The following is a 13,594-nucleotide window of genomic DNA, read 5'->3' as shown; positions in this document are numbered from 1 at the left end:
AACACAAGTCACATTACATAGCCTCCAAACAGAATACATATGGACCAACAACCAAAAAAACAATATTTGAATAAAATAGTATAAAATAGAATATCAAAAATGTAAATAGAAAATAAAATAAAATATATATATCTAAATATATATATATATACACTGCAGTGATTTGTGCACCCAGTCAAATTAAAACGGGAATGTTGTTCATATTTCAGACAGAGATCTTTCATTAGCTACTGAACAATCTGAACAATCTGGACTATATCTCTCTTTGCCAAAAATGGCAGGTTGTGAGGAGGATACATTTAATCTAGGATCTACAGAAAAATTGACTTGAAAGATTCTGGAAAACATTTAGTTCAATAAACCTCTTCTCTTTAATGTATAAAAATGGCTCTTTTATGCATCTGCGTACATATTAATTATGCCCCCCAGTGCGGGTCTTGTATTAATTAAAGGAAGTATAAAGCTTATTTATTTCAATAAGTCTGAGCCCTCTTGTTCTTGTTGTGTACGAATATGACCCCAACCACTTATTTTTAACCCAATAATCCCTCACTAACACACCCATACATCTGCAGCACTGTTTACATGTGGCCCAGATCAGGTCATGCAGTGTTCCCTGGGGCTTATTGATAACAAGTCTTTATAATTTCGCACTGACACAGTCTCACTGCAGCAGGGTGCGTCGTGTAGGAGCCACATCCCCGCTTGGCTGCTGGGTCACCGTCACTCTGTTATTTCGCTTCCTCGTCGCCCGATCGTGCAGCTCTGCTGAAAATGCTGCGGTAATGCTGCGTTCAATAATCGTCGGGATTCTAGGACTCTGTGTTTGTTTAGAACATTACTTGCATTACATCACATTCATTACATTGAGAAGGGACGTGGTAGGGGTCAAATTAGTGTTATGGCTGATGTTTGATTGTCAGGCATATGTTACCTACAATTACTCTATGTTTACCATGAAATGAGAATATTATTCCTTGTCGGCTGTGGCATCCATTTTGAAAATTAGAGAAGGAAAATGTATAAGAAATATAGTTTTATTTATAATTATAAAGAATGTGGAGTATAAAGGAATCCATATCACACATGAGTTATTTGAGTGAAAAGTGACGTTAAATCCAATGAAAAAAATAACATAAAACAATACACACATCACTAAGGTAGCTAGCATCCCAGATAGCATACTAGATGTGAGCCTAAAGTATTCCACTTGAAAAAATTGCAAATTTGGTCCAAATATCACAAAACACATGTTGGGGGAAAATGGGGTGCTCAAGGTGTAGTCCTAAAAGTGGCCAATGCGTTAAATGATGTCACCTTTGGTTGACATGCGGTTTTCTATGGCTTACTTGTGGCCCTGGTCATGCAAACAGGAGCGGACCACCCGAATTACATCATGTGGTATGCTGGATGTGGGATGTAAGGCAAAGCAAGTTTATTTGGAGCGCACAGTTCAATCACAAAGCTATTCAAAGTGCTTTACCTACAATATAAAAGGCATCATGACAACTTGTAAAAGCTACATTAGACAATACAAAATAAGAAGGAAATAAAAGAGATAGAGCAACTGATTATTTGATTGAATAACAGGCCGTGGCAAAAAGGAACATCTTCAGCATTGATTTAAAAGAACAAGGAGCAGCAGACCTGCAGTTCTCTGGGACAGAGAGTAGACCTGTTCCAGATGAATTTTGGGGTCTGGATGGTTCATAACTTATGACATTCGAAATATGCTTTTGCCCGATTTGGAAGTAAACTCTTTGACAGACAAGGGGCCCGTGTAATGATCTGAGAACTGTGGTGATGTGAACCACTTTCTTGATGTTTGTGAGCTTTCTGATCGAGACCTGTAAATGTGGGCAAAATCTGGGCCGTTGCAATTTCGCCATGTGGAGGAAATACAACCAGTTGACAGCGGTGGCGCTGTGGAGCTGGAGTGGTGTGATTCCGGAGCCGACAGGGAGCCCCTGAACGCAGCAGGAGCCTTCCCTCTGAGTCAGTCGCATGTTTACTTGCTTTGTCAGCGGTGTCCTCTCATTTCTCTCTCTCTCACCTGCTGCTCATCCAAACCTTGGACTCCCGCTCACTTTATCACATCGTCCTTATCAGCGGCGCCTTCTCCCGCAGCCTTTTATTAGATCCCCCCGGCCCTTCCTCCCGCGGACCTTGATCGGAGGGCACGTCGGGTTCATAGGTGGCTTTTTTTCCTCCTCTTTTCCCTTTTTTTCCGGCAAACAGGGGGAAAGATGACGTTAAAATCCAGTAAAAACGAGTCGGCTGTCATCCTGGAGCCTGTGAGCAGTGCGCGGACAGCCCTGTCCGACCTCTACCTGGAGCAGCTCCTGCAAAACAAACCAAAGTCCGACAAGGTTCGTGCCCATGTATTTAAACGTCTCTCTAGTTCTAGTTCTCTTTGTTTTTATTTTTGTACCCCGACATATTTTGTTTTCATTTTGTTTTGGGTTGTTCATGTTCGCTTCCGGGAAGTGGCGATCGTAGGGGGGCACATGACATGACAGTTGTTTGTTCATGGACTGGGTCTCTAAAAATAGACCCCAGCTCTGCCTCCGCCACACAACTCACAACTAGGGCTGGCGATCGCAGAGGAACTCAGCCCAAGATGATCTCACAACGATTCTGCGATAATCGATATATATTCCATTACGGTATCTGTCTAACTGTATAAGAATGTATAAGACCCCAGCCTAAAGGGTATAAACCAGGATTTGTTTAGTTATTCGCTGCAATTTGGTGTAAGTTTGACGCAAAGTGAGATGAAACATGTACAAGAAAGTGCAAGTCTGCAAGTCTGATCTTAGTGCATCTTTAGTCTTTAACAAGCACACTCTGTCCACGTGTTCCACATTTCATTGTAAAATAGCCATAAACTGGCAACAGTTTGAACTATATGTAGCTAAATATCAATATTTCTTCTCCAAATCGCACCAAACTCGACACTGAACTTTCTTGAGCAATTTAAAATACACGCAGTGATAAATGGCTCACGGTACAGTGATTCTGCAGTAGCCGATATATTGCAAGACAATCATATATAACGATACATCACTAAGTCTGTCTAACATAGGAAGAATACAAAAAGCCACTAAAGAGGTAGAGTGCACAATTTGTGTTTTGATCTGGTGTCAGTTTCACAGAGTTTGAGACGAACTGAGATGAAACAATGTACAAAAAGGTGCATTAAGTCTCATCTCAGTGTCTCTTTAGTCTGGAACAAACACGCTGTACCTTGGGAATATCATTTCAATGTAGAATAGCCAAAGGCCATAAACTGGCCAAAGTCCAAACTATATATATATAACTGAATACAAAATAGCGATATTTGGCACCAAGTCAGAACGATAATATATTGCTGTAATGATATTTTGAACCACCCCTACTCACTACAACTGAAATCTCCTAAACAAAGACAAATGAACGCGTACTGTCTTTTCCAGTCTGCAGCTGTATGCCAGTTAGTTCACCTTCCTAACTATTGCAGCCTCAACTGGAGTCCAGTAGACATATCATTGGCAAATTTCACTTCTGCATTTCCTCCCAAAAACTGCGTATGGAAGTCACAAGACAGATTTGAGAAAGCTGAGGCAGTCACGTTTTAGAAAGGAAGGACAATGAGTCAGTAAGACAGTGGCCCCTGAGTCATGCAAATGATCGGCTATTAATTGTTAATCGCATTATAATCATGTCAGCATGTGACTGTCATGTCATTCATCAATGAGCCTTTTTTTGTCAAGGACAGTGCAGTGTAATGCAGGATAAGAGAAGACCGTTTGGAATGTAAACAAACTTGGTTTTTGGCCATTTCCAGCAGTGCTGTTTAGTTCTGCCTGCCGGGCTGCAGCTGAGGATTCAATGTCAACAGTGAATTGGAGGCCTTGGAGGTTGTTTACTACATCACACAGTGCCAGGCCTTTGTTCCAACTGGTTTTCACACTGAGTGAAGGATAATGTTTTAAAAGTCCCACTGACTCTGGGCTCAACCTGGGGAAACACCTTCAAAACCCACAAAGTTTTAAAAAACAGCCGCAACTCGGGTCATTGGGGGTGAAATTAATATCTTTTATGGCCTCCGGGCTCAGATCTGGCAGCGGGTGATACTGAGGCAACTACTTGTGCTGAACAACTTCGAAGAATTTGCACTGGTCAGCACTGGAGCCACTGAGGGAAACGGTTAAGGGAGGAAACTCCTTTCCTGTTATCAGCACTTTTGTCAGATAGCCTTGAGCTGTGATCGTGACCGTTCGTTCCGCCGCTAGATACTGAGAAAAATCACTGTCTTATAGTGAAGTCACATGATGTGTTGTTTTCTCAGTGGAGACTGTAGCCTGTGGAAATGTCTGTCGGGGGTGACTCACTGTAGCTCCTGGATCCTTAATGTTCATTTTGGTCAAGACTCTGCCTGTTCTGCTCTGTTTACTGCAGGGGGGGGGGGGGTGTCCTGTCTCCAAAAACACTTCAGGCTTAAGAGCTGTGCACAAACCCTACAGAGAACATGCACATCTGTCCTAGAAACTCAAGGACAAGTACATGAGTTCTTATTCATTTAGTCACACTGCTGTCGCCCCCTCAGACCTGAAATGAAAATCCTAACAAGTTTAGACAAATCCTGCTTTAGGCACATGAGGCCTAGCATGAGATAAATGACTGTCTTACTTTTCTCATTTTCTTGATCAATACCATGAGCCTGTAGCTGTTAAAGGTTTGCGTGTGTCCTTTGGGGCTGTAATCTGCCCTGTTTGTCCCCTTATAGGTCAAATATTGATCTTCGATTGTTTTCCTTCAAGTGATCAATACATCTTATCCTGTTGTCATGGAGATCCACCGTAAATGCTACACAGGGGAGAAGGGATTAATAATTAATATTTCACCTCAAGACAACGAGAAGATAAGACAGAGAGAGATTGCACTGTAACCCAATCGTTCCTATTAGATGATGGAACCAAATGTTGGAAAACAGGAGGAAGAGTATAAACGGGTTTTTGAAACGTATTCATCTCATCCGGAGATTTTCTGTCTGAAATGCAACGTCACATTCTGCTTGATCTCATCCAGAGCAAACGTCTGGAGAAGGAAGCGCTCCACTCTCTCCTCAAGGCATTCCGCCTTTCATCCATTTGTTTGTTTATCCTTTTGATACCCCACCCCACCCCACCACAAACACACACACACACACACACACACACACACACACACACACACACACACACACACACACACGCTGGTATTCAGGTTTCTGAAAGGGTTTCCTGGCCCCGGCTCTGTTGACATTGTGTTGACTGTTAACACAGATTGGTGTTTTATCTTGTTAGGTTTACGGGGGTCAACTTCACTGCAATGATGAGACACGTTTACTGTAAAAGGCCTTTTAATGCTAATGCTAATGCTAATCTAATCTAATCACACACGTGTATAGTGATAATATTCAACCTTTAGATTTGTCCTTTGTCACCTGCTCACAGTCCTGAGGGGGAGCATTACATCATATACTTGAGAATATAATTACTCCTCTGTGTCATGGGCACACAAACACACACGCACACACACACAGACACACACACACACACACACACACACACACACACACACACACACACACACACACACACACACACACACACACACATACACACAGCCAGGTCTGCCATTACTTCAGAGGACATTACATTGACTTATATTGATAAGGATATTTGCTATTACCCAGCCAGTCTACTTTTAAGGCACTAACTCAGCTTTGTGGCTCATCACATTATTTTAACGCAGATCCGAAAGGTTTTATTTCCTCTCGTCTCTGGAGCAGCTTTAAACCCGAAATGCTTTGCTCTTAGATAGCGGGTGAAACAAGCTTTGGATTTATGTCCTAATTTTGATCTGTGTTCCTGAACAGAGCCCTTTCCTGAGAGGATGTAATTTCCAAAGGATTCCTCCTGGTCTCAGGCCTGACATATAATTGCACAAGTGCTGCGAAATACATATCAGGCTGCACAGAAAAACAACTGGCAGACTAGCATGCCTCCCACGCTCAGGCTTCTCTTGACTCACAATCTCTTATTCACGAGATCGTCTGCCACTGTTTGCAAAATCATGATTATGTTCACAGGCTCAATTTTATACAATCCACATACACAAGATAACAATCGTACCAAACCGCTGCTATGGGCAGTATTGTGGGGCTGAGGTGGAGGAGGACGATAATGACATTTATTGGTTCATAGTAGTGCTGATGCTGGGAGATGCATTTCTTTTTTTTTGCTTAAGCACTGCTGATGTGTCATTTTTGTGCAGACATTTTGTGCTGATGCATGTAATCTTGTCGCTTTAGTCACCGGTTTCTTAACCTTTTGATAGTGTGCATTCATTGTTCTGTTATGAGTGCTGTCCACAGAATATGAATTTAGTTTATTTCCCAGGACCCTTACTGGTACTTTTTATTTAGTTTGATTTTCATTTCCTTACTATAGAGCACTGAGACGACCTTTGTCAACACTGTGCAGATGGAGGATTGGCAGCTATTAGATTAGATTCATTCAGGTGTAAAAGTACAATATGGATCCACAAAGTCACTGTGACTTTGTTTGTGTTTTTATTCCCACTACCAAACTTTGATTTATGCAGATTTTCCCAGAAGAATTTGTTTCCTTACATTAATGTGATGATGACCAGATGAGATAGTGGTATCCATGACCACATGAACCTGGTGGACCAGATCACTGGATGGGGTTAATGAGGTGTTATAACGCCGGGTTAATTTTCAACCTTGAACATATGTTGAAACTGCAAATAAAACATGGCTGTTGGCGTAAATCAGCAGAGAGGTTTCACTGCAGTTATAGGAACTACCAGACTGATATCGATTAGATGAACTGACTGTGACTCTTGATGTTTGAATTTGAAGCAAAGTTCATTGCATAATGATAAAATAAGAGATGTTGAACAAATCCTTTTTCCTCTCTTTCTTTTTTTCAACAGGCAACTATGCAAACATATGAGAATAGGGGAGCTGAGGTTTTCACCAACGGCAGCTCGAAACACATGAATGGTACAGACCTGACCAGGATGAAAGAAGTAGAATTTGAAAAGAATCCGTCGGAGCCAATGGTAAACTATCTGCCTTTACCCAGAATGACATGCCTAACATAAAAATATTATAGATATTTTTTCAGGATTGTGTTTTGCAGATTTTTCCTCACTTGTTGTGTGTTTGCCTGTAGGGTGTCACTCTAAAGCTGAACGACAAACAACGGTGCACTGTGGCCAGGATACTACACGGGGGTATGATCCATAGACAAGGTATAAAAATCTAATCTTTCATTGTGTTAGGGTGTTAATGGAGAGTGGGTTGAAGAGACTTCTTAACCCAAAGGTCAATATTTTCATAGTATAAATATATAAAGATAAAAACTTGGCCAGTGCCAATCTTTTACAGACGCATAGATGTTGCCATTTATGTTAGCCGCCATGAGCTGACATAAACTTTTATTATATGGAATAAACTATGCAGAGAAAGATGTGCTTCTATGTTTTACATTTTATGTAAAAATTGTCTTTCTTAATTCAAGTTGTAGATATTGGTTGTAATTCAGTTTTTTTTTCTTATTTTTAGTTATTTATACAAATGTTTTGGGGCAAACTGTAAAATATCAAGCCTCAATTGTATTACTTTGTTGTAAGTAGGGATGGGTATCGTTTGGTTTTTATCCGATACCGGTTCCTAACCGATACTTTTAAAACGATACCGGTGCCTAAACGATGCCTGAACCGATACTTTTTTCAAAAAAGTGCACAAAACGATGCTTGACCAAGAAAGGCTTTTTTTATTGCCAAATATGTTAACTGTTTAAAGTAGATTATAAATATAAATAAATACAAAACCCTTTTTAACTTAAAACTATGAATAACATACGAACTGTTAACAAAAGTTTACACTATACTTAAATAAATACAAATAAATACAAAACACACACACTCTGACTCGTGACTCTGACTCCGGTGCCTGAGCCAAATGAAGACTGAGGGTCGCTTTTCCATCACTCAGAGACCCCCGTGTCTCCGCGGCGGGGGCTGTCGCAGGCAGGCTTCGGCCCGCCTTCGCCCCCCTAAAATGCGGTCGCTTTTCTGAAACATTTCTCGGCTTGGTCTTCGTTCCTCCCGCCCCAAGCCTTTCCAAGCCGACCCGGATCCGGTCGCGGCGCACCGCCACGGAGGAAATGCGCCCGGCGGAGGGGAGAGGTCCCGCGAGGAGACCCCCCCCACCACCACCACCTGCACGGAAGCCCTGACGCACGCGGGGCGCGGGCAGCGGGCAGCGGAGACAAGAGTCTGTCCACCGGCGGCCGCGGCCGTCATCCGTGAAGGAAGGAGCGGAAGTGTGAGGAGGCGGGACGAGCGGAGACCTCAGGCTTTGATTGGCTCAGGTACCGAAATGAGGCACCGAAATCTCCGTTGCATTTCGGTCCGGGTAGGTATCGGTTGTATTGGAACCGGTTCCATATTGGAACCGGTTCTCGGTACCCAACCCTAGTTGTAAGGGTTTGATAAGGACTTCTTAGGAATCATTGCCAATATATATTTTAAATATATGTCAATATACTGGTATATTATTGACTCTCTAATCCCTATCTGCATCTGCCACCAAAAATCCATATTGTTCAGGCTCTAATATTTTGGCCCAGTGGATACAAATCAGTTTAAACAGGAGCATGTGCATGCACTGGGGGAGGCCCACCTCATATCCTGATCTGTGGCTGCATGATAAGACTATCAGTGTAATATGTTACGTGTAATGCAGACAACAGATGACTCTCATTTTGTTACATGGTTTTCATGTTATTCCTTATCAGGAAAATGAATATTACCTCAGTAGTTTACGGTGCATATTTGGATTAAAACAACTGCATTGTACACTTGTGGTTTCTTCCTGTCTCCAGGGTCCTTGCACGAAGGGGATGAGATAGCAGAAATCAATGGGAAAAGTGTAACAAACCAAAGTGTAGACCAGCTGCAAAAGATTCTGGTAGGTTGATGCCTTATACCTTAAATGAGAAAATCTATTTTGGCTCTGTAGTTAATGGTCATTTACATTTTTTTTTCACAGAAAGAAACCAACGGTGTAGTCACGATGAAGATCATCTCCAACCAGCAGAGTCGATCCCGAGCCTGTGAGGTAGTAACACGGTGGACACAATATGCACTTGTGGTTTTGCATTGTGCTGCATTAGCGTTCCACTCAGACTGGATTGGTGTCTTGATGGGTTTGATTGCCTTTCTTCTCATATTTACTTTGATCTAAAACCTTTTTGCTTTTTTTTAAGCATTTTGTTCTTTATTAGGTGAATCTTCTTTTAGTCAATGAACAACCCAGGTGACTATAAAATTGAGAACATCACTCACATTAGTTGTGCTAGCTCGACTTGAGACACTGTGGTAGTGTGTTTCATTCTGCCATCTACTGGTCACACCACTTCCTTCTCTCCAGCAGCCAATCACAAGCATCGTAAAAATGCTCGCTGGACATGGACATTACTAAGTGATAGAAAACACTGAAGTAAACATGGATTTAAAAAGAGCTTTAATTAAGTGGCTGCATATAATATTGTATTTCGTGATGTTGCACTTGTCTTAATGCAGTTTATCACTGATTTAATTTCAGTTTTTGCTGTGGCCAGTGATGGCAGTCGACTTAAAAGCTTGTAGTCCATTAATCAGTAGCCTTAAATAATTTACTAACTTAAATCCCCAATTAACATTAGTGTTGTTGACCCAGACGGCTCCAGTGCTCCCACAGGGTGTCTGTGTATATCCACCACTGGAGATACTTTGGGGGAATCAACAAATGTTCATGAACTCTACTAACAATAGTAATAATTTACCCTGCGGAGAATTTACACGTGGTCCTCAAGCTCATCTCTACAATATATAATCTATATATACCCAGAGCAGTAAAAGTTCTAATCCTGGGTATACATTAACAAAACCTTTTGCAGCTGCACGATTGGTTAACTTTAAGAAGATAACAAATTAGTTGGCAGCTCAAAGAGACTTTCAATCATGGAATATATCAGTGGGAGAAAGTTGCTCTTTTTAGTTTGAATTTGAGCTGTCTAAGATCTTGACATGAACGTGTTTATTCTGTTGAAGGCTGAATTTCCTCCTTAACATTTCTAGAATCCAAACATACTGTTGAAGTCCCTAGATGAGTATTTAATCTCTATGATGCTGCACAGTTACTGTAGGTCACTGAAGTCAAGCATATGAGTGTACAGTATGTTTATAACATTAGGTTCCCTAGAAAATGATATTTTGTGCATGTTAACACAACCCATTTTCAGACAAGAGATGTTGGTGTTTTGAACATGTATAGAACAGAACCACATTTTTATGGCTTAAAGAATTAAGAAATGTTGAATATAAACCTCAATTCGAGCTGTAATTCAGGCGTATGCACAACAATCATTTAGAAAAAGAGATTTGCTGTGCACAAATCTGGCATAACAGGCATAGCCCGGAATTTCCCTGATGGGTGAAATAAAAACTTGCGAAAATGCCCCAATTCATTCAGAGAGAGAAAAAGAAACGTTGAAGAAAGTGAAACAATTTGTTTCACTTTTTGCAACAAACACATTTCTATCAGTGACTGTATCTAAAGCTGAGCTACAGTGAGCAATAGGAGATTATTCATCACATGGTAAAGGGTATTTATATAACTCAGTTCCAAACACCACGTACATATTTCCACTTTTAAATTCAGAATATTTGCTCTGAACTTCCAGATGTACATGAGGGCCCAGTTTGACTATGACCCCACCAAGGACGACCTCATCCCATGCAAGGAGGCCGGGCTGAAGTTTAAAACTGGTGACATCATTCAGATCATCAACAAGCAGGATCCCAACTGGTGGCAGGGCAGAGTGGAGAGCAGCGCCGCGGACTTCGCTGGGCTCATACCTTCCCCAGAGCTCCAAGAATGGTAAACTGCTCCGTAATACAATGTGACAATTAATCCTGAGGTGCTTAACATCCGACCCCAAAAACCTCAGGACTGTGCGAACTGTTCCCGAGTCCCGACTTGACCTACCTCTGTGTATGTGCCGCAGGAGGGTGGCCAGTAAAACCAAGGCCAGAGAGGGCAGTCAGTCCTGCAGCCCGTTTGGGAAGAAAAAGAAGTGCAAAGACAAGTACCTGGCCAAACACAGCTCCAGTGAGTGAACCACTGGAATCTTTTACTGCACTTTCTCTCAGATGTGCTATTAGGTGAATTTATCTGAAATAAAATCTCTTATTTTTTTGCAGTTTTTGACCAACTGGATGTGATTTCTTATGAGGAGGTGGTTCGGCTCCCAGCTTTTCAAAGAAAAACACTCGTCCTAATTGGTGAGTTTCGGATACATCAATAATTTCAAATTCTTAAAAGTAAAATCACATCTGATAATCTTCACTGAAAAAAATGACTTGCTTTGTTTTAACAATATATGTGAAAGTAAATCTATTTTTGTGTAAATGTTACAAATCTATGTAATAATCATTATATCATGGGTATTTCTGTGCTATTGCCAAAGTTAATATTTGATAAAAAAAATGTCATGCAAGTATGAATTCTTCTCCTTCTAGGTGCACCTGGCGTAGGAAGGAGACACATCAAAAATGCACTATTGACCAAATACCCGGACAAATTCTCCTACCCAGCACCGCGTAAGTAGACGCCCACGCCTACTCACAAGAGCAAATATTTCCAAACTGTCCTTCTTCTAAAACGTACATTTTCTACACAGACACCACCAGACCCCAGCGCAAGGACGAGGAGAACGGGCAGGAATATTATTTCATCTCCAACGACGCCATGACCAAGTGCATCACCGGGAATGAGCTGCTGGAGTACGGGAGCTTCCAGGGAAACATGTTCGGCACCAAACTCGAGACCATCCAGAAGATCCACGAGCAGGAAAAAATCGCCTTGGTGGACGTGGAACCGCAGGTCGGCATTTACAGGGTTTTCAGGAAAAGAAAGGAAATATTGTAGTCTGAATTTCACACAGCCCATAGGTTGAAACATTTTTGTGCTACGATTTCTCCATTTGCCCATGCTCAAAATGGACCCACCCTCGAACCTAATCTTTCTACTGTTTTAACACCAATTCTTCTCCTCCTCTCTTCATCTTTTATCGTAGACCCTGAAAGTCTTGCGGACGGCTGATTTCGCACCTCTTGTGGTGTTCATCGCTCCGACCACCACATCTTCCCAGGTGCTACATCTCAGAATATCAGAATATGCTCTAATATCTTGAATGACCAAACTCCATGCTGACTCTCTGTGTCTTGTGTCCTAGATGGAAAATCTGCTGATGATCCAGAAAGAGTCGGACGCCATCCTGTCCACGTTCGGACACTTCTTCGACGTGATTCTCGTCAACAGCGACGTGGACGAAAGCGTCAAGGGGGTGGAGGAGGCCCTGGAGCGTGCCATCTCCACCCCGCAGTGGGTGCCTGTATCGTGGGTGTACTGACGGCCGTCCGGCTCCCGTGTAACACCTTTTTGTTTGATTCAAATTCAGTGCAATATCACTCTCACTTACCCGAAACCTCTCAGTCAGTGATCTCCCAGGCGTGTTTGGGGTTTCACTATTTGGTTAATGTTGATTGTCACAGAGATTTTTTGCACATGTGCATCCAAAAAATATAAGCAATATGTAGAAAGGTTTATTTTGAGAAAGTGGAGAACCTGACCAGGGATGTTTTATTTTGGTGGTTATTATATGTTTGTGCTTCAGGCTTTTGGGATAGTTTTGGTGCAGCACACCTTTTTGTGATTCTTGGAACGCGAGCGAATGCAAAATAGGACCACAACTGTGAATGGAATCCTCTCTTTTAAATCAGGATTTTGTCATGTAAAACATTGATTCTGGATTCTTTCTCTTCATCGTTATCATTAATCTGTGCCATGAAGTTGATATTCTGAAACTGTCGGTCCATACAGTGTGTGTAACTCCATACTGCGACAATGTCCTCTCACACGAAACCTTTCAGTCGGTCAGTGACATCCTTTCTTGTCTCATCTCATTAAAAATTGTATACCTCATGGGATACTGTAAAGGCACTTTTAAACAGAGAATACATTTCCCTGCTCTGTAGCAACATCATCTTTGACTTTTTTTCCAGATAGAAACCTGTTCTTTAAAGCCCTCGGGGGAGAAGGGGAGGGGCGCATGTCAGTTGTCCATGAGGAGCAAAACCAGGAGACGTAACTGAACTGTGAAGGTTGATGTATGATTAGAAACATTTGTCTGCTGCCTCTGTGGTTCCTCACACATAAAATCTCTCGATTAGTATTTTAGAGCAGAAGAATTGTGGGGGCGGGGGGGTTTCATTTTTTTCAGGGAAAGTCATGGCTCATAACTTTGATCAATTAGAGATCAAGACCTGTGCATCTGAGTCTGTACCTGTATCCGCCACGTGACAAATCCTCCCAATCACAGAGTGGGAGAAATGCTTGCAGGTTATTCATGAAAGTGGATTTGTTCAGAGCCTCCATCCTTTCCTGGTTGCATGGCTGGAGTTGTGGTCTTAATTAAATCTATATACACCA

The 13,594-nt window shown here is 41.8% G+C and overlaps 1 protein-coding gene across 1 annotated transcript; it reads left to right on the top strand.

The window, feature by feature from the left end:
• Positions 1-1,988: 1,988 nt before the first annotated feature.
• Positions 1,989-13,594, top strand: mpp1 (MAGUK p55 scaffold protein 1). The gene is made up of 12 exons (XM_061085567.1): positions 1,989-2,369; positions 6,985-7,113; positions 7,227-7,305; positions 8,943-9,028; positions 9,110-9,178; positions 10,785-10,981; positions 11,109-11,212; positions 11,305-11,385; positions 11,623-11,703; positions 11,784-11,986; positions 12,180-12,254; positions 12,339-13,594. Exons 1-12 carry the CDS (start codon positions 2,247-2,249, stop codon positions 12,513-12,515), a joined length of 1,404 nt encoding a protein of 467 aa, XP_060941550.1. The 5' UTR covers positions 1,989-2,246; the 3' UTR covers positions 12,516-13,594.

Source organism: Limanda limanda, chromosome 14 (genome assembly GCF_963576545.1).
Source record: "Limanda limanda chromosome 14, fLimLim1.1, whole genome shotgun sequence".
Lineage (NCBI taxonomy): Eukaryota > Metazoa > Chordata > Actinopteri > Pleuronectiformes > Pleuronectidae > Limanda > Limanda limanda.
Note: the sequence above shows the minus strand (reverse complement) of the source record. Positions and strands in the feature narration are given on the sequence as shown.

What these genes read in the sequence shown, in the direction of transcription:
- mpp1 (XM_061085567.1), top strand. Translation starts at nt 2,247, where the DNA reads ATGACGTTAAAATCCAGTAAAAACGAGTCGGCTGTCATCCTGGAGCCT. An exon ending in GGGTATGATCCATAGACAAG is followed by an intron (nt 7,306 to 8,942) that starts GTATAAAAATCT and finishes TCCTGTCTCCAG; the next exon opens with GGTCCTTGCACGAAGGGGAT. An exon ending in CGACCACCACATCTTCCCAG is followed by an intron (nt 12,255 to 12,338) that starts GTGCTACATCTC and finishes CTTGTGTCCTAG; the next exon opens with ATGGAAAATCTGCTGATGAT.